The 20,363-nt window shown below is 44.8% G+C and overlaps 1 protein-coding gene across 1 annotated transcript in view; it reads right to left on the bottom strand.

The window, feature by feature from the left end:
- Positions 1–1,328: 1,328 nt before the first annotated feature.
- LOC109785987 (uncharacterized) overlaps positions 1,329–20,363 on the bottom strand; it is a 135,123-nt gene continuing 116,088 nt past the window's right edge. The window contains exons 2-3 of the mRNA XM_040398207.3: positions 3,366–3,858; positions 1,329–3,275 (exon numbers count right to left, since the gene is read on the bottom strand). Coding sequence (XP_040254141.3) covers positions 1,329–3,275; positions 3,366–3,858 — 2,440 coding nt within the window. The remainder of the gene's footprint in view (positions 3,276–3,365; positions 3,859–20,363) is intronic.

A 20,363-nucleotide genomic window follows, 5' to 3' on the forward strand; every position in this document is an offset into this window, starting at 1 on the left:
ATTTTTCCGTGATGAAATATGTGATAAGAAAAAATTGTGTTGATAATTGAACGCCGAGACACGGCGAACCACGCCGAATATGGGCCTTATCTTGCCCATACGGGCCCTTTATTCGCCGAAATGGGGCTGAAAAATGGGCCAATTTCGGCGCCTGGGGGCGACGACTGGGCGCAAAACCGCCCCAGCGCTGATTGTATCACCGGCTCGCCCCAGGGGGTCATTTTTATGCGTCCTGGGGGGCCAACGACTGGAGATGCTCTTACATTCTGCATTGTACGAAGTTTGACCACGATTGGTGTCTTTTCTTTGTTCTTCTTTCTCCTACAAATAGTAGTACTGCTCCTCTAGTGTAAAGTTGTCCCACTTTGCATCTGGATAATCTCGTTTCATCTTCTTCTCTTGCCCTTTGACACCAGTTGATAAAAGATGAGAGCAATGAAAAGAGGGGTAAGAGGAAGCATGCAAAAACTGCTCAAGATAGCAAATTTTAACATGTATCGAGGTGACATTCTCAGAAAGAAAAAGATATATTGAGATGACACAATCGCACTGAGCGAATGTCCGGCCTCCACATAGAATGATACACACAACCAGCGAATGTCCGGTCTCCATATAGCATGATGCACACAACCAGTGATGGAACTACAAAGAAAAGGTTGGGTCGGCCAGAGAGCACGCTTTTTCCATTGTGTGTTGAGTTGTGCTATGTTGAGGCGACCGGTGTCTGCTCCTGAGCTCCTCCGCTACATGCATTTTTTCCATGAAGGAGTGCTACACGTGTGAGGCAGATGGGTGCGAGATTGCTCTGTATCGGTGTCAATCATGGGCATGCGAGGCTGACTAGGCTCTGAATGCTAAAGGCTTAATCTTTTTTTCGGCTCTAGCCTTAGGACATGACCCATATTGCCTTGCCTTGTCGTAACTCCGCCATTGCACACATCTAGCACGTCCAACACAACCAAGAAGAGAGTATCATTTTGCAGCAACGAAAAACTTAGCAGCCTAAGATATGGTGGGTCCTATCTAAATATTACACCATCATCCATGCTGAAAGAAAACCTCCCCAACGATATGCTCCAGTAGGGTAGATGTCACTACAAAAATGTCTCTATCCTCCGGCCTCAGCATTCTAGATCAACTATGAAGCCACAGGGCCGGTCCTAAGATTTTAGGGGCCCGGGACGAAACTACAATCCGGGGCCCTTCGGGGCCCTTAGTATAAATGTCTAATTAATAACCATCATATGTACATATAATTTGTATCAAAGAAAATAATTAAGTGCGTCCAAAATGATTGTGCATATCAAATAATGAATTACATATTACCTTCAAAATTTTCTTCTAACATTTTGAGATGCAAAATCACTAACGATGGTATCAATATCAATTTCATCAACCAAATTTTTCTCGATGCATAAAGTTGCCAAGCCATTTAACCTCTCTTGCGACATTGTAGATCTCAAGTAGTTCTTCAACAATTTCAACTTCGAAAAACTTCTTTCAGCTGATGCCACAGTAACAGGCATAGTAAAGAAAATCCGGTATGCAATAGCAATATTTGGATAACAATCTGCTTCCCTCGCAAACTCAAAAATCTCCATAGCAGACATTGTTCTATCGGGCAAAGTTGACTGCATAACAATTAACTCAGAAATCAGATCATTTAAATCAACATCAGATGAACCACCCGAAGAGAAAGCACTTGCAAATTTTGTACAACTGTCTTTAAGTTCAGAACGGTCCAATGACTTCAAGGCCGTTGAACTCATTAAAAATCCAAATATATTTTTGAATGACTCAAGTTCGTCAAATCTAATTTTCAGTGAAGTGGCCGCCTTATCAACCATAATCAAAAAATAATTGACTTTAAAATCCTTCTCAGCTTCCAATATCGCTTCATCATTGTCATCTTCATCAAATTGTTTCTTCCTAGAAACACGACGCTTTACTGGAAATGATGGCTCTACACCCATTTCAGCTGCGATTTCTTTGGCAATGATCACACTAGAATCAAACCCTTCCTCTCTATAAGTGTCAAAATAAGTCCTCATACCATCTATTTGCTTTAAGGCAGTCTCAATGCACATGGATGGTGATTGCAGCTTCCTGCTTACTGAATCTACAGCAAATAGAATGTCATGCCAAATGACCATGCCAAGTATGAACTCATAGCTGCCAAGCACATCAAACAAATTTTTTGCATCACTCCTATCCTTGGGTTCGGTACCACTATCTTCACTTAACTCAAGTAAAGCTGATCTTATGTTAGGAGCTTGAAATCTAATTGCTTTAACACTTTTGATACGACTCTCCCAACGAGTATTGCTCAACGATTTCACAGTCAAATCTGTCACATGGCTGACAAAAACTTTCCATCTTTTCGTAGAACCACTGAATAATACATATATTCGTTGCACAATTCCAAAAAAAGAAACAGCTCTACCACAAGATTTAGCCATATCACAAAGGGTAAGATTAAGACTGTGGCAAGCACATGGCATATACAAAGCTCTTGGATTTACCTCAAGCAACCGACTTTGCACCCCCTTGTATTTTCCTTTCATGTTGGATCCATTGTCATAACCTTGGCCCCTAATATCATCAATATTAAGATCGAAGGACTTCATAGAATCAACCAATACCTTGAAAATTCCCAAACCAGATGTGTCCTCCACTACCAAAAAAGCAAGGAAGTACTCCACAATTTGTATTTTTCCATCAGATATATGAACACATCGAACCAACAAACTCATTTGTTCTTGATGACTCACATCCGGGGTACAATCTAGGATAACAGAGAAATATTTGGCCACTTTGACAATCTTGAGAATAGAATTTGTAATGTCACTAGCCATAAGAGAAATCAACTCGTTTTGAATTTTATGGCTAAGATAATGGTGATGGATCTCTTTATCTTGAATACGCCTAAGATGGTCTTGCATTACCAAATCAAACTCTGCAACCATCTCCACACAAGCTAAAAAATTTCCATTAGTATTATCATAAAGTTGCTCACTGGATCCTCTAAAAGCCAAATTGCGCTTACCAAGAAATTTCACAATGGCAACAATTCTTAACAAAACTTGCCTTATGCGTTCCTTCTCCTTTGTGATTTGTTGCTGTAAATCTTTGTCAATTGTTTCATGCTTGCTCAGTCTAACTCTCAATTCATTCCACGAGTTCATGTTGGTAATATGGTCGACACTAGCTTCGTGCTCTTTTAGTCTCTCATTAATATGCCTCCAATCACAAAACCCATCATTCCCCATTGCACTCTTGCATTTATCAGAATTGAAAAGCTTACAGCAAAAACAGAACACTTTATTTGTGTGTTTTGAAAACACTAACCATTTTTTATCACGCACCTCTCCATTGCTCATCTTTCTTGAGTAATGGCTATACGAAAAATGTCTTAAATTTTCATCCAAAGGATATTTAGTGTTTTCTTCTTCCCTTTTAGGCCCCTTTTCCACTAATATGTCCCTCGCTTTGTTATCAAGATTACCCCAATTGCTTGGATCATAAATATCCACACTTATTGGTTCCTCATCAACACTAGTAGATTCCGCCGCAGATGAATTAAATATGGGCTCATGATCACTCACATTGGTATCATCCATGTTGACGTCAGCATTGCCTTCTGTAGGCGTATCGCCATCATCTTCTGGATTGCCATTAGTTCGGTCACCCGCAAGAACTATCGCCAACTCGTCTGGATTTCTTGGCGTGCTCGTATCGCTCTTATAATATTTGAAAAGAGATCCGCTCAATGCTTCTTTTTCCTCATCTGCCTCCTTCTTCTTCTTTCTTTTATGACTTCCGGATGGATACTTTCTACCTGTACTCGACATGACCCTGCTGAAATTGAAAGGAACAATTCACTTTAAAATTAGCGCAAAGCTAATTAAAATATTACATTAAGTACAGAAGATCATCTAATATAATAAGAATCTGCTAGGGCATGGTATAGTACCTTCTCTCTATAATCTAATCTGGCAACTTGGGCGCAATGATTCGAGCGCCCTAAAAACGATTCCCTGTTAATCTGTTCGATCGATCGAGAAATTGGGAATCAGGATTAGAAAGAACAGAAATACGACGAAGATCATGCGAGGGAAGAGGGCGCGCCCAGACATACCTGCTGCAGTCGCAGCCGAGGTCGAACTCGAAGAGATCCTGCTGCTGCAGTCGTCGCGTACTCGGCTACTCGCGTCGTTCGTTCGTGAGGAACAACGGAATAGGAAAAGGGCAGGGAACAATCGATCCTTATTCCTAAGTTACAGGAAATCAACCCAACGATTCCTTTCCTCTCCGATCTCTCCTGACCACGTACGTGCAAACATGGGCCAGGCCCAACAGCGTATTGGATTTACTTTCCTAGGCTAGCACGCGAGGCTGAGGCGCTGAGTGAGGCGGTGAGAGATTTTTTCCATCCAAGACCTGTATGTGTATACCTAACGTACGTATACCTGGGAGGGGCCCCTGGCTTTTGGGGGCCCGGGGCGGCCGCCCCGTTCGCCCCCCCCTAGGACCGGCGCTGTGAAGCCATCGTGTACATGCATACATAATCTGCACAAATGACACACGTTTTGTGTTAAAAAACATATCATTCTTGTTAAGCCAAAGAGACCAACATAAGGTTGTCCTTCCCACAATATGTGCATAAAATAGTTTGTCAATATACCATAATCAATTGCCGAACATATTACGGGCACTACTGCGAGATAAAGGTTTGAAGCTACTTGTCGCTGTCACGGAGAATCCTTTGCAGTATCACAGTCTAGTAGTCTCCATTCCCTTTTCTTATGCCCCTCTCGTCACTCGGTGGTTGTCCGTACCCGTCGATCAAATATGTAGATAGAGCAGAAAAATAGAGGCGAGGAATGATAATCTGAGAACCATTTTTTTGCGGGAAACTTCAGAGAGCTTTATTAAATGAAGGCATTCACTGGACAGTCAGCCAGGAGACTGCTGACCAGGAAGCTAGGGCTGGAGTCCAGCCAGCTTTCAGTCACATTAAGCGTACATGCACGCTTAGCACACAGATGTGCGAGACCGTTAGTGGCCCTTATTACATGAGAAATATGGAAAGACGAAAAGCTAGCAGAGAGCTATCTAATTTCTGAGATGATCGGTGCTACTACCCAGCGGTCGGTGTAGCTAGAGTTCCAGAGGTTAACTGCCTCAAGACAGCCGGATTCCAGTCGCACGTGCATGTAGCCTCGAAGCTTGGCGAAGATGACGCCCTCACGCAAGGAGAGCACTTTAGCAATGAAAGGATCCGTGGCGCCTAGATGGGGTTTGCACCATGCGCCCAGGAAAGTCGAGGAAGAGCGGGCTACTCCCCCCATGCCGACGACGCCGGCATCGAGATGGATTGCAGCATCAGTATTGATCTTCACAAGATTACCTTCAGGGGGCCGCCAACCATGACCCGGCAGAGGTATGAAGCTCTGGCGGTTAATGTCCAACAATGCCAGGTCCTAACAGATACGTCGAACCGAGGTAGCTCGATCAATGATCTCCTTGATAACCCACAAGTATAGGGGATCGCAACCGTTTTCAAGGGTAGAGTATTCAACCCAAATTTATAGATTCGACACAAGGGGAGCCAAAGAATATTTGAAGGTATTAGCAGATGAGTTGTCAATTCAACCACACCTGGAGATTAATTATCCGCAGCAAGTAATCAATAGCACAGTAATATGATAGTTTTGATAGTAGTGACAGCAGCAATCACTACAAAAAAAAGACACATCCATGACATTTTGGGCCGAACGAATTTTTTTTCTTTCATACTTATGACCCTTCTATGACGATAATCGTGACAAAACCCGGTATCATCCTAGATGTGGTGGGCTCCTACTTCTATGACAAAAAATCATGACAGAAAATGGGCTTTTCGTCCTGGGCGGGCCGGAGAAGCAGCTGCATGACATTCTTTGGGCCGTCCATGACGGAAAAAACCATGGTAGAAGCGAGGGCGAGGAAAATATCGGGGGAGTTCCCGGTTACGGTGGGTGGTCGGGGCCAAGCGATGTGTGTTTCTCTCGTACGTACGCGCATGCGTGCGAGGCATTGGGCTCTAACTGAACCCGAGCGATTGCACTAGCTACGTTACTGAACCTGAGCGATCGATCCCTTGTTGTTAACTGAACCCGAGTGATTCCTTCGCTACTGCTGCTAACTGAAGCCGATCGAACACTGCTGCCTCCTTCCCTTGATGAACAGTGAGCGTTGTTGAGGGGGTTTGGATGAACAGCTCACGGTGGGGGGTTGGATGAACAGGAACCCGTGGTAGTAGAGGCCGTTGCCGCTGGATGAACAGGACCCCGATCGATCGAGCCGGTGGATGAACAGGACCCCGTGGAGGGCTGGATGAACAGGACCCCATGGAGGGCTGGATGAACAGGACACCGTGGAGGGCTAGATGAATAGTAGCCGGTGGAGGGCTGGATGAACAGTAGCCGGTGGAGGGCTGGATGAACAGTAGCTTGTGGAGGGGTGGTTGAACAGGACCCCGTGGAGAGGGCTGGTTGAACAGTAGCTGGTGGAGGAGCACGCGGTGGAGGCTGGATGAACAGGAGCCCGTGGATGAATAGTCGCAGGTGGAGGCTGGAGGAGGTCGACGGTGGATGAACAGGAGCCCGTGGAGGCAGTCGACGGTGGATGAACAGTAGTCCATGGAGGCAGTCGACGGTGGAGATGAACAGTATCCCGTGGAGTCCCGTTTTGCGGTACGCCACACCCCTCCCGATGAACAGGACCCCCGTTTCGACCGTAGCGCACCAACACAAGTCTGTTTCCTCCGTTTTGCGGTACGCCACACCCCTCCCGATCAACAGGACCCCTTTTCGACCATTTTGCGGTACGCCAGACCCCTCTCGATGAACAGGATCTCGTTTCAACCGTGGACAGTCGAACACAAGGTTGTTTCCTCCGTTCTGCGGTACGCCAGGCCTCGTTTCCATCGGTTGTTCCGTCCAAGCCGGTTGGCTCCCGATGAACAGCACGTGTTTCGTTGCCTCCCGATGAACACGACGCATTCCGTTGCCTCCCCATGAACACGACGACGACACAGTTTCTTCGTTCCGACCCAGCCATGTATACGAGCCCTGGCCGTACGTATGCGCGAGTAGACGTTCGAGACCCCGCCCATATGTACATACGTGGCCGTATTTACTTTCTTGCACCCTGGCCGTTGTACGTACGTGTACATGCTACGTGTGCACCTCTACTACGATACGTGCCCTTCCTTACACGGCCACGGTTCATCGCTGCAGCCTGCAGACAGACCAATCGACCAGTATGTATGTACATGTTCGCGACCAGAATGACAACGCTACGTACGCTTCGACCGGGTGGGTCCCGACTGTCAGGCACTTCCTTGCATGCGAAGATGTAGCTGATGGGTCCCAGCAGTCAGGGGGGCGAATCATTTTTTTTGCTCGTAATATGGACGCACTTCCTTGCGTGCAAAGATGTAGCTGGTGGGTCCCAGCAGTCAGGGGGGAAACATTTTTTTCGTGAAATACAGTGGCCCGTCCGGTGGGTCCCTGCTGTTAGGTGGAGGAATAATTATTTTGCGCGTAATAAGGAGACACTTCCTTGCTGCGGCCATGGACCCAGCTATCAGCCTCTCAACGTACAGTACTCTTCCGATGGAAGTCGTTCGTTGACCACATTGACCATGCCGCGCCGAGAGCACCAAGGCGGTGGACGACGGCGAGGCCTAGGAAGGGAACGACGCGAAGCCGGGGAAGACGCGGCAGTGGATGCCCACGTGGAGAGGAGTATGAGGGTTCACTGGTTTGGCTGCGGTGTGAGGCTGCCGTCACCGCAGGGCCTCGCCAGCGGTGGGAGTAGTAGGGGCGGTGAGGCCTCCGCGACAGCACAGCCGGCCACGGGAGGCAAGAGCACGCGGTGGTTTGGACGACTCGAGCAAGAAAATCAGAGGTTGAAGAAGCAGGACGACCGTTGGATGTTAACAATCCAACGGTCACTGGTGATAGAATCGTTTGTTGACTAAGTTGACAAAGCCCACCGTCCGTGTCAACTTAGTAGGCCCACAAGTCAGCCTCCCACTATGGTGGGTCCCAGCTAGCAAGGGGTATTCATTTTTTTTGTGCGTAATAAGGAGGCACTTCCTTGCGTGCGAAGATATAGCTGGTGGGTCTGAGCAGTCAGCGGGAGTATTCATTCTTTTTGGCGTAATAAGGAGGTACTTGCTTGCGTGCGGCCATGGACCATGTGGGTCCCAACTGTCAGCCTCTCCATGTACGTCCCTCTTCCGATGTTGTCGTTTGTTGACAACGTTGACCACGCCGTGCCAAGAACACCAGCGCGATGGACGAGGGCGAGACCCAGGAAGGGAATGACCCGGAGGCGGCGAAGCCACAACAGTGGAGGGATGTGGGTGAGTAGAGGGATGGCCTAGCCAGCGGTGGGAGTAGTAGGGGGCGGTGAGGCCTACGCGGCAGCACAGCCGGCCACGAGAGGCGGGAGCAGGCGGTCCCGCCGGAGCTGGATTTGGCGGCTGGAGCAAGAAGATCAGAGATTGAAGAAGCACGACGGCCGTTGGATTGACATTCAACGGTTACGTCTGCTAGAATCATTTGTTGTCGTATATAATAAGTAAAAAAAATCTTGCATACGCGTCAACTTAATAGGCCCACAAGTCAGACCATTTCCTATTTTTTTTAATAATTTATATATAGCTCATTGCAACTTCTTATGCAATTTATTGCAGTCCGTTTTTTTGTTGGCCAAGGCCAGGGTTAAAAATTTAAATGAAATTTTGCATATTTCTGTGGGTTCCAGACTATTTTTAATACCGAAATGTCGAGCCAGATTTAAAGTACTTTGAATATATATTTGAATTAGGTTAAAGCCCGGTGAAATTGGAATATGAAATGTGAAAAAATTCAGAAATTATAAAGTAATTGCCAATTTGTCATCTGTTTTTATATTTACAATCCATTTTATATTACTTTCAAGATTTGCAGGCGTCTTGAAAGAGTTGCGGCCCATCAGGGCGTTGAAAAATAAGTAGGCCTGGATTGGGTATTCTTCAGGAAAAATAAACTGGGCTCATTTTCACAAACAAAAAATAGCTGGGCTGGTCATGTGGTGAACATAAAATATAAGCCTGGGCTAGGCGGGCCACAGCCCAGTTGAAACCCTCCTCCGTCTCAACAATAACCAAAAAAAAATACTACTCGAGTAGCTACGTCCCAGGTGTCAGTGATACGTCTCCAACGTATCTATAATTTTTGATTGCTCCATGCTACATTATCTACTGTTTTGGACATTATTGGGCTTTATTATTCACTTTTATATTATTTTTGGGACTAACCTATTAACCGGAGGCCCAGCCTAGAATTGCTGTTTTTTGCCTATTTCAGAGTTTCGCAGAAAAGGAATATCAAACGGAGTCCAAACGGAATGAAACCTTCGGGAACGTGATTACGAAGAATATGATCCAGGAGACTTGGACCCTACGTCAAGAAACAAAAGAGGAGGCCACGAGGTACGGGGGCGCGCCTACCCCCCAGGGCGCGCCCTCCACCCTCGTGGGCCCCCTGTTGCTCCACCGACGTACTCCTTCCTCCTATATATACCTACGTACCCCCAAACGATCAGATACGGAGCCAAAAACCTAATTCCACCGCCGCAACCTTCTGTACCCACGAGATCCCATCTTGGGGCCTGTTCCGGAGCTCCGCCGGAGGGGGCATCGATCACGGAGGGCTTCTACATCAACACCATAGCCTCTCCGATGAAGTGTGAGTAGTTTACCTTAGACCTTCGGGTCCATAGTTAGTAGCTAGATGGCTTCTTCTCTCTTTTTGGATATCAATACAATGTTCTCCCCCTCTCTTGTGGAGATCTATTCGATGTAATCTTCTTTTGCGGTGTGTTTGTTGAGACCGATGAATTGTGGGTTTATGATCAAGATTATCTATGAACAATATTTGAATCTTCTCTGAATTCTTTTATGCATGATTGGTTATCTTTGCAAGTCTCTTCGAATTATCAGTTTGGTTTGGCCTACTAGATTGATCCTTCTTGCAATGGGAGAAGTGCTTAGCTTTGGGTTCAATCTTGCGGTGTCCTTTCCCAGTGACAGTAGGGGTAGCAAGGCACGTATTGTATTGTTGCTATCAAGGATAACAAGATGGGTTTTTTATCATATTGCATGAATTTATCCCTCTACATCATGTCATCTTGCTTAAGGCGTTACTCTGTTTTCATGAACTTAATACTCTAGATGCATGCTGGATAGCGGTCGATGAGTGGAGTAATAGTAGTAGATGCAGGTAGGAGTCGGTCTACTTGTCTCGGACGTGATGCCTATATACATGATCATACCTAGATATTCTCATAACTATGCTCAGTTCTGTCAATTGCTCAACAGTAATTCGTTCACCCACCGTAAAATACTTATGCTCTTGAGAGAAGCCACTAGTGAAACCTATGGCCCCCCGGGTCTATCTTCATCATATTAAGCTTCCAACACTTAGTTATTTCCTTTGCTTTTTACTTTGCTTTTATTTTACTTTGCATCTTTATCACAAAAATACCAAAACTATTATCCTATCATATCTATCAGATCTCACTCTCGTAAGTGACCGTGAAGGGATTGACAACCCCTTATCGCGTTGGTTGCGAGGATTTATTTGTTTTGTGTAGGTGCAAGGGACTCGCGCGTAGCCTCCTACTGGATTAATACCTTGGTTCTCAAAAACTGAGGGAAATACTTACACTACTTTGCTGCATCACCCTTTCCTCTTCAAGGGAAAACCAACGCAGTGCTCAAGAGGTAGCAAGAAGGATTTCTGGCGTCGTTGCCGGGGAGGTCTACGCAAAAGTCAACATACCAAGTACCCATCACAATCCCTTATCTCCCGCATTACATTATTTGCCATTTGCCTCTCGTTTTCCTCTCCCCCACTTCACCCTTGCCGTTTTATTCGCCCTCTTTTTCCCGTTGCCTCTTTTCGTTCGCTTTTCCCTCGCCATGTCAGAACCAAAAAGAGTTGGGGTTTCTCTCCCGAGTTTTAGCGCTTTAGACAATCCTGTTATCTTATCTAAACTTATAAATAAAAATACTATGGAAAACCTGCCGGAGTTATCAATGAAAACCTTAGCAATCTTGATGAAGAAGATTCTGGAATATTTCGTTATTTACTCGATGAATCTTTGAAAGATGCTTGGGATAGGCTATTAAGGATCCGTGCTAGCTATGTACCTCAATACCAAATTGAGGTTTACTTAAAAAGCTTTTATGTTGGGTTGCCCGCTTCGTTCAAACAAGTCTTGGATTCTATTTTTGAAGAGGGTTTTCTTGAAGGGGACCCCATAGACACCTATGAAAAGATGAAAACTATATTTGGGCACCCCATTAATGAGAAAGTTGAAATCACATCTCTTTTGCTTTCTTACCAAAACGAATCTATCAAAGAGATAAAAGCTAGCCTAGATGCCAATTTCCGTAGCATACTTAATCTTTCTTCTACTATTAATGGCCATGTACTTTTTCAAAATAGAAAGATTAATTCCATAGATAGCAAGTTTGCTCTATTTTTCCCTAAAACCAAAGATGGCAATACCTAGATCTATCCTTGCTTTTATGCCTAGCTAGGGGCGTTAAACGATAGCGCTTGTTGGGAGGCAACCCAATTTTATTTATTTATTTTTTGCTTTTTGCTTCTGTTTAGGAATAAATATTTGATCTAGCCTCTGGTTAGATGTGTTTTTATGTTTTAATTAGTGTTTGCGCCAAGTTAAACCTATAGGATCTTCTTGGATGATAGTTATTCAATCTTGCTGTAATTTCCAGAAACTTTCTGTTCACGAAAACAATTGTTAAAAATCACCAGAACGTGATAAAATACTGATTCCAATTGCTTCTGTTCAATAAACAAATTGTCTAGGTCTTCCTATTTTGGCTGATTTTTTTTAGTTCTAGAACTTTGCGTTAGTTACAGATTACTACAGACTGTTCTGTTTTTGACAGATTCTGTTTTTCGTGTGTTGTTTGCTTATTTTGATGAATCTATGGCCAGTAAAATAGTTTATAAACCATAGAGAAGTTGGAATACAGTAGGTTTAACACCAAAATAAATAAAGAATGAGTTCATTACAGTACCTTGAAGTGGTCTTTTGTTTTCTTTCGCTGACGGAGCTCACGAGATTTTCTGTTGAGTTTTGTGTTGTGAAGTTTTCAAGTTTTGGGTGAAAGATTTTGATGGATTATGGAACAAGGAGTGGCAAGAGCCTAAGCTTGGGGATGCCCATGGCACCCCCAAGATAATCTAAGGACACCATAAAGCCAAAGCTTGGGGACTCTTTCGTCTACTTCCATCGGTAACTTTACTTGGAGCTATATTTTTATTCACCACATGATATGTGTTTTGCTTGGAGCGTCTTGTATGATTTGAGTCTTTGCTTTTTAGTTTACCACAATCATTCTTTCTGTACACACCTTTTGAGAGAGCCATACATGATTTGGAATTTGTTAGAGTACTCTATGTGCTTCGCTTATATCTTTTGAGTTATATAGTTTTGCTCTAGTACTTCACTTATATCTTTTAGAGCACGGTGGTGGATTTGTTTTATAGAAACTATTGATCTCTCATGCTTCACTTAGATTATTTTGAGAGTCTTAAATAGCATGGTAATTTGCTTAAATAATCCTAATATGCTTGGTATTCAAGATTTGTAAAAACTTTCTTATGAGTGTGTTGAATGCTAAGAAAAGTTTGATGCTTGATAATTGTTTTGAGATATAAAGATGGTGATATTAGAGTCATGCTAGTTGAGTAGTTGTGAATTTGAGAAATATTTGTGTTAAAGTTTGTGATTCCCGTAGCATGCACGTATGGTGAACCGTTATGTGATGAAGTCAGAGCACGATTTATTTATTGATTGTATTCCTTATGAGTGGCGGTCGGGGACGAGCGATGGTCTTTTCCTACCAATCTATCCCCCTAGGAGCATGCGCGTAATACTTTTCTTTGATAACTTGTAGATTTTTGCAATAAGTATATGAGTTCTTTATGACTAATGTTGAGTCCATGGATTATACGCACTTTCTTCCTTCCACCAATGCTAGCCTCTCTAATACCGCGCACTTTTCGCCGTATCTTGCACCCACCATATACCTCCCTCAAAACAGCCACCATACCTACCTATCATGGCATTTCCATAGCCATTCCGAGATATATTGCCATGCAACTTTCCACCGTTCCGTTTATTATGACACGCTCCATCATTGTCATATTGCTTTGCATGATCATGCAGTTGACATCGTATTTGTGGCAAAGCCACCGTTCATAATTCTTTCATACATGTCACTCTTGATTCATTGCATATCCCGGTACACCGCCGGAGGCATTCATATAGAGTCATATTTTGTTCTAAGTGTCGAGTTGTAATTGTTGAGTTGTAAGAAAATAAAAGTGTGATGATCTTCATTTTTAGAGCATTGTCCCAAGTGGGAAAAGGATGATGGAGACTATGATTCCCCCACAAGTCGGGATGAGACTCTGGACGGAAAAAAGAGGCCATAAAAAAAAGGCCCAAATAAAAAAATGAGAGAAAAAGAGAGAAGGGACAATGTTACTATCCTTTTACCACACTTGTGCTTCAAAGTAGCACCATGATCTTCATGATAGAGAGTCTCTCATTTTGTCACTTTCATATACTAGTGGGAAATTTTCATTTTAGAACTTGGCTTGTATATTCCAATGATGGGCTTCCTCAAAATGCCCTAGGTCTTCGTGAGCAAGCGAGTTGGATGCACACCCACTTAGTTTCTTTTGTTGAGCTTTCATATACTTATAGCTCTAGTGCATCCGTTAGGGCCGGTCCTGAGATTTCAGGGGCCCGGGGCAAAAATACAACCGGGGGCCCTTTATATATTCAAAATTATAATCATTATGTGCATGTTTACATAAATTTTAAACATGAATTGTTTTGGTTTTTTAACATGGAGTGCAAAACCAGCTGGTCGACCTAGTTCTAGGTTCTAATTATGTATTATAATAATAATTATTTCTCACTTTTGCTAAGATTTTGACATGGAAGTTTCATGCATTGTATATTTCATAGTTTGGCAAACAAAAAGTAATTTGAACTGCTGTTGGTGGCTCGCAGGTAGAATAGCTTCATAATTTGCAACACTAAAAATTAATTTTGCCACCTAATCATATTGAATCGACCATGAATCCTCCAATTAATTTCAGCTTGCCTATTATCATTATCCCATGGACTCTAGACATCCTCTCTCCTCATCTTTCATCGATCTCCAACCTGACAAGATTAATTAATCGGAAGGATTGCATTAAAAAAATAGTTAGAAGGACAACTACGTCCTACTCCTCTCCGCTAATTCACTAGATCTAATAATTCTGCGACCAACTAATCACATATCAATCTAGCTAGCTCCGTTGGATGATGCATCAGGAAGATGCTAACCTGATCTCTGTAGTTTAAAACTTCCTGCCAGGGCCGGTGGTGTTGTTACTCCTGTCCACGGCAATGAAGATGAAATTACTCGATCCGCCATTGGGCGAGAAATCATCGGGGGAGGCCTCCGCAGGAGGAGGCTGTGTCGGCGGCGGGGTCGCCCTCGGGCTTGCGGGATATGTCGCTAGGTCGATCGCTCATGTCGTCATGCGCGGACCTTCGCGAGGGAAAGAAGTTCCACCAATTTAGCTTTTTTTAGGATCAATTCCACCAATTTAGCTAATCGCTGATTTACTTGCCTTTTTGAGGATCAATTCCACCTATTTAGCTAATCGTTGATTTACTTGCCCACAGCTAATGTTCGCTGTACGCTGCATATACAAGTCTGTTGCATCAAAATTAGCCTAGAATCATTTTTTCTCATGGGCTGTATATAGAGAGCACACGTACGTGGGGGCCCCTCAATTTCGGGGGCCCGGGGCGGCCGCCCCCCTGCCCCCCATCCGGGCCGGGCCTGCATCCGTTGCATGGCAATCCCTACTCACTCACATTGATATCTATTGATGGGCATCTCCATAGCCCGTCGATACGCCTAGTTGATGTGAGACTATCTTCTCCCTTTTTGTCTTATCCACAACCACCATTCTATTCCACATATAGTGCTATGTCCATGGCTCACGCTCATGTATTGCATGAAGATTGAAAAAGTTTGAGAATGTCGAAAGTATGAAACAATTGCTTGGCTTGTCATCGGGGTTGTGCCTGATTTAAATACTTTGTGTGGTGAAGATAGAGCATAGCCAGACTATATGATTTTGTAGGGATAACTTTCTTTGGCCATGTTATTTTGAGAAGACATGATTGCTTTGTTAGTATGCTTGAAGTATTATTATTTTTATGTCAATACTAAACTTTTGCCTTGAATCTTTCGGATCTGAATATTCATACCACAATTAAGAATAATTACATTGAAATTATGCCAAGTAGCACTCCGCATCAAAAATTCTATTTTTATCATTTATCTACTCAAGGATGAGCAGGAATTAAGCTTGGGGATGCCTGATACGTCTCCAACGTATCTATAATTTTTGATTGCTCCATGCTATATTATCTACTGTTTTGGACATTATTGGGCTTTATTATTCACTTTTATATTATTTTTGGGACTAACCTATTAACCGGAGGCCCAGTCCAGAATTGCTGTTTTTTGCCTATTTCAGAGTTTCGCGGAAAAGGAATATCAAACGGAGTCCAAACGGAATGAAACCTTCAGGAACGTGATTTTTAGGAAGAATATGATCCAGGAGACTTGGACCCTACGTCAAGAAACAAAAGAGGAGGCTACGAGATAGGGGGCGCGCCTACCCCCCCCCCCCAGGGCGCGCCCTCCACCCTCGTGGGCCCCCTGTTGCTCCACCGACGTACTCCTTCCTCCTATATATACCTACATACCCCCAAACGATCAGATACGGAGCCAAAAACCTAATTCCACCACCGCAACCTTCTGTACCCATGAGATCCCATCTTGGGGCCTGTTTCGGAGCTCTGCCGGAGGGGGCATTGATCACGGAGGGCTTCTACATCAACACCATAGCCTCTCCGATGAAGTGTGAGTAGTTTACCTCAGACCTTCGGGTCCATAGTTAGTAGCTAGATGGCTTCTTCTCTCTTTTTGGATCTCAATACAACGTTCTCCCCCTCTCTTGTGGAGATCTATTCGATGTAATCTTCTTTTGCGGTGTGTTTGTTGAGACCGATGAATTGTGGGTTTATGATCAAGATTATCTATGAACAATATTTGAATCTTCTCTGAATTCTTTTATGTATGATTGGTTATCTTTGCAAGTCTCTTCGAATTATCAGTTTGGTTTGGCCTACTAGATTGATCTTTCTTGCAATGGGAGAAGTGCTTAGCTTTGGGTTCAATCTTGCGGTGTCCTTTCCCCGTGACAGTAGGGGTAGCAAGGCACGTATTGTATTGTTGCCATCGAGGATAACCAGATGGGGTTTTTATCATATTGCATGAATTTATCCCTCTACATCATGTCATCTTGCTTAAGGCGTTACTCTGTTTTCATGAACTTAATACTCTAGATGCATGCTGGATAGCGGTCGATGAGTGGAGTAATAGTAGTAGATGCAGGCAGGAGTCGGTCTACTTGTCTCGAACGTGATGCCTATATACATGATCATACCTAGATATTCTCATAACTATGCTCAATTCTGTCAATTGCTCAACAGTAATTCGTTCACCCACCGTAAAATACTTATGCTCTTGAGAGAAGCCACTAGTGAAACCTATGGCCCCCGGGTCTATCTTCATCATATTAATTTTCCAACACTTAGTTATTTCCTTTGCTTTTTACTTTGCTTTTATTTTACTTTGCATCTTTATCACAAAAATACCAAAAATATTATCCTATCATATCTATCAGATCTCACTCTCGTAAGTGACCGTGAAGGGATTGACAACCCCTTATCGCGTTGGTTGCGAGGATTTAGTTGTTTTGTGTAGGTGCGAGGGACTCGCGCGTAGCCTCCTACTGGATTGATACCTTGGTTCTCAAAAACTGAGGGAAATACTTACGCTACTTTGCTGCATCACCCTTTCGTGGGTTTATGATCAAGATTTTTGAATCTTCTCTGAATTCTTTTATGTATGATTGGTTATCTTTGCAAGTCTCTTCGAATTATCAGTTTGGTTTGGCCTACTAGATTGATCTTTCTTGCAATGGGAGAAGTGCTTAGCTTTGGGTTCAATCTTGCGGTGTCCTTTCCCAGTGACAGTAGGGGCAGCAAGGCACGTATTGTATTGTTGCCATCGAGGATAACAAGATGTTTTTTTTATCATATTGCATGAATTTATCCCTCTACATCATGTCATCTTGCTTAAGGCGTTACTCTGTTTTCATGAACTTAATACTCTAGATGCATGCTGGATAGCGGTCGATGAGTGGAGTAATAGTAGTAGATGCAGGCAGGAGTCGGTCTACTTGTCTCAGACGTGATGCCTATATACATGATCATACCTAGATATTCTCATAACTATGCTCAATTCTATCAATTGCTCAACAGTAATTCGTTCACCCACCGTAAAATACTTATGCTCTTGAGAGAAGCCACTAGTGAAACCTATGGCCCCCGGGTCTATCTTCATCATATTAATCTTCCAACACTTACTTATTTCCTTTGCTTTTTACTTTGCTTTTATTTTACTTTGCATCTTTATCACAAAAATACCAAAAATATTATCCTATCATATCTATCAGATCTCACTCTCATAAGTGACCGTGAAGGGATTGACAACCCCTTATCGCATTGGTTGCGAGGATTTATTTGTTTTGTGTAGGTGCGAGGGACTCGCGCGTAGCCTCCTACTGGATTGATACCTTGGTTCTCAAAAACTGAGGGAAATACTTACGCTACTTTGCTGCATCACCCTTTCCTCTTCAAGGGAAAACCAACGCAGTGCTCAAGAGGTAGCAGTCAGCCGATCTTGTGTTGTTCTCTTGTCTATTGACTATATACGCTGACAATGTCATGGGTCCTAGATGTCAGGAAACCACTAGCAGGAAGCATTTACTTTTTCCATACGCTAACAATGGAGTATATATATAACAAAAAATGAGGAACTTCCTTGCGTCCGGCCATGGACATGGTGGGCCCCTACTGTCATCCTCTCCACGTACAGTCCTCTGCTGATTCCTCTTGTTTGTTGACCATGTTGACAACGCGAGAGGGCGGCGCCGCGGCGAGCGCAGCAAAGCGGGCGGAGGACGACGGCGAGGCCTCGGAGGTCGGCGTTAATGATTTAGGAGACGGTGGGGCGGCGATGCGTGCACTGAGGCACAACCAGCCGTGGGAGGGAGAAGCAGGCAGCCCCGCCGGCGCTGGTTTGGTTTTGGCGGCTGGAGGAAGACAAGACTGAAGAAACACGACAGACTGTAAAAGCAACAGGAGTACTTAACAACCTTAACTGAAACCAGTAGGGGCACTTAACAACCATAGTTGAAATAGTATGAGTACTTATACATGTTTAACCGTACAAAGCACGCCTTGAACAATGCTACTTTGCCTACAGTTAACCCAAGGGTGAGGCCGCTGTCGGTGTCAAAACCGGCGGATCTCGGGTAGGGGGTCCCGAACTGTGCGTCTAGGGTCGATGGTAACAGGAGACAGGGGGCACGATGTTTACCCAGGTTCGGGCCCTCTCTATGGAGGTAATACCCTACTTCCTGCTCGATTGATATTGATGAATATGAGTATTACAAGAGTTGATCTACCACGAGATCGTAATGGCTAAAACCCTAAAAGTCTAGCCTGTATGATTATGATTGCCTCTACGGACTAAACCCTCCGATTTATATAGACACTAGAGGGGACTAGGGTTGTACAAAGTCGGTTACAGAGAAAGGAATCTTCATATCCAAACGCCAAGCTTGCCATCCACGCCAAGGAGAGTCCCATCCGGACACGGGAAAGAGTCTTCTGTCTTGTATCTTCATGGCCCATCAGTCCGGCCCATGTCCAACAGGTTGGACGCCCGAGGACCCCTTAATCCAGGACTCCCTCAGTAGCCCCTGGACCAGGCTTCAATGACGAGGTGTCCGGCACGCAGATTGTCTTCGGCATTGCAAGGCGGGTTCCTCCTCCGAATTCTTCAAACTAGCCCTCGAACACAGAAAGCGTGTCCGTCTCTGCAAAACAAGTACCACACACAACCACAGAGAGTATAATATTTCACGAGTCCAATCTGCTGACAATTTTCGTAGCGTGACATCACGTCCCTGCCCGGTCATTATTTCAAACTATTTTTAGCCTCCCGCTCCGTATTTCGAGATGCGGTTTTATTGGCATGTCTTGTCAAAGCAGAGACGGTGTCCCCTCATTGCGGGATTATCATCAATACGGGCGTGGGTAATCCAACCGCGTCGGTGGCACGACCCTTGGGGAATAGGCGAGTTTTACGGCGAGTGAGGAGGCGCTTGATATTCGCTGCCTTTATAAGGAGATAAGGATTCACCCTTTCACCCACGCCTTCTCTCTCTCTGCCCATCCATTCTCGAGCTCCAGCGCCCTTCCATTCCTTCCACCTCAGAAAAGCACTCCAGTCATGTCCGGATCTGGAGCGCAGGGCAAGTGGATGGTCTCCTCCGTCAAGGAGAAGGACATCACCAAGCTCCGGGAGGCCGGGTACTTAGCCCAGGAAATCGCCCACCGGCTTCCAGCCCAGGGGCAGATCATCCCCACCCCGGAGCCCCATGAGAGGGTGGTATTCATCCCTCAATTCATCCACGGATTGGGATTCCCTCTTCACCCATTTGTCCGCGGGCTCATGTTCTACTACAGGGTGGATTTCCATGATCTGGCCCCCAACTCCTTCCTCAACATCTCGGCATTCACTGTCGTGTGCGAGGCTTTCCTCCGCATCCCGCCCCACTTCGGATTGTGGCTAAAGATCTTCAATGTGAAGCCGAAGGTGGTGGGTGGCCAACACGCGGAGTGCGGAGGCGCCATGGTGAGCAATATGCCCAATGTCACATGGCCCAAAGGTACTTCATGGAGACCATCAAAGGGTGGCAACAGCAGTGGTTCTATGTCACAGAGCCTCGCGATGCCACCTGTGCCGCGGCTCCTGAATTCCAGTCCGGAGCCCCAATGCGGCTCACCTCCTGGCTAGAGAAGGGCCTGGACTGGTCTTCGGCGGACGAGCTGACAGCGCTTCAAACACGCATTAGGAGCATGGTTGACAAGAACATCAAGCTCGTCAATGTGATCCAGGTGATGCTAGTCCGCCGGATTCTTCCATGCCAAAGCCGGACCTGTCATTTGTGGGAGTTCGATCGGCCGAGCACCAGACCTTGCAACAGTTCTTCGGAACTACGCACGAA

Source organism: Aegilops tauschii, chromosome 1 (genome assembly GCF_002575655.3).
Source record: "Aegilops tauschii subsp. strangulata cultivar AL8/78 chromosome 1, Aet v6.0, whole genome shotgun sequence".
NCBI classification, from domain to species: Eukaryota; Viridiplantae; Streptophyta; class Magnoliopsida; order Poales; family Poaceae; genus Aegilops; species Aegilops tauschii.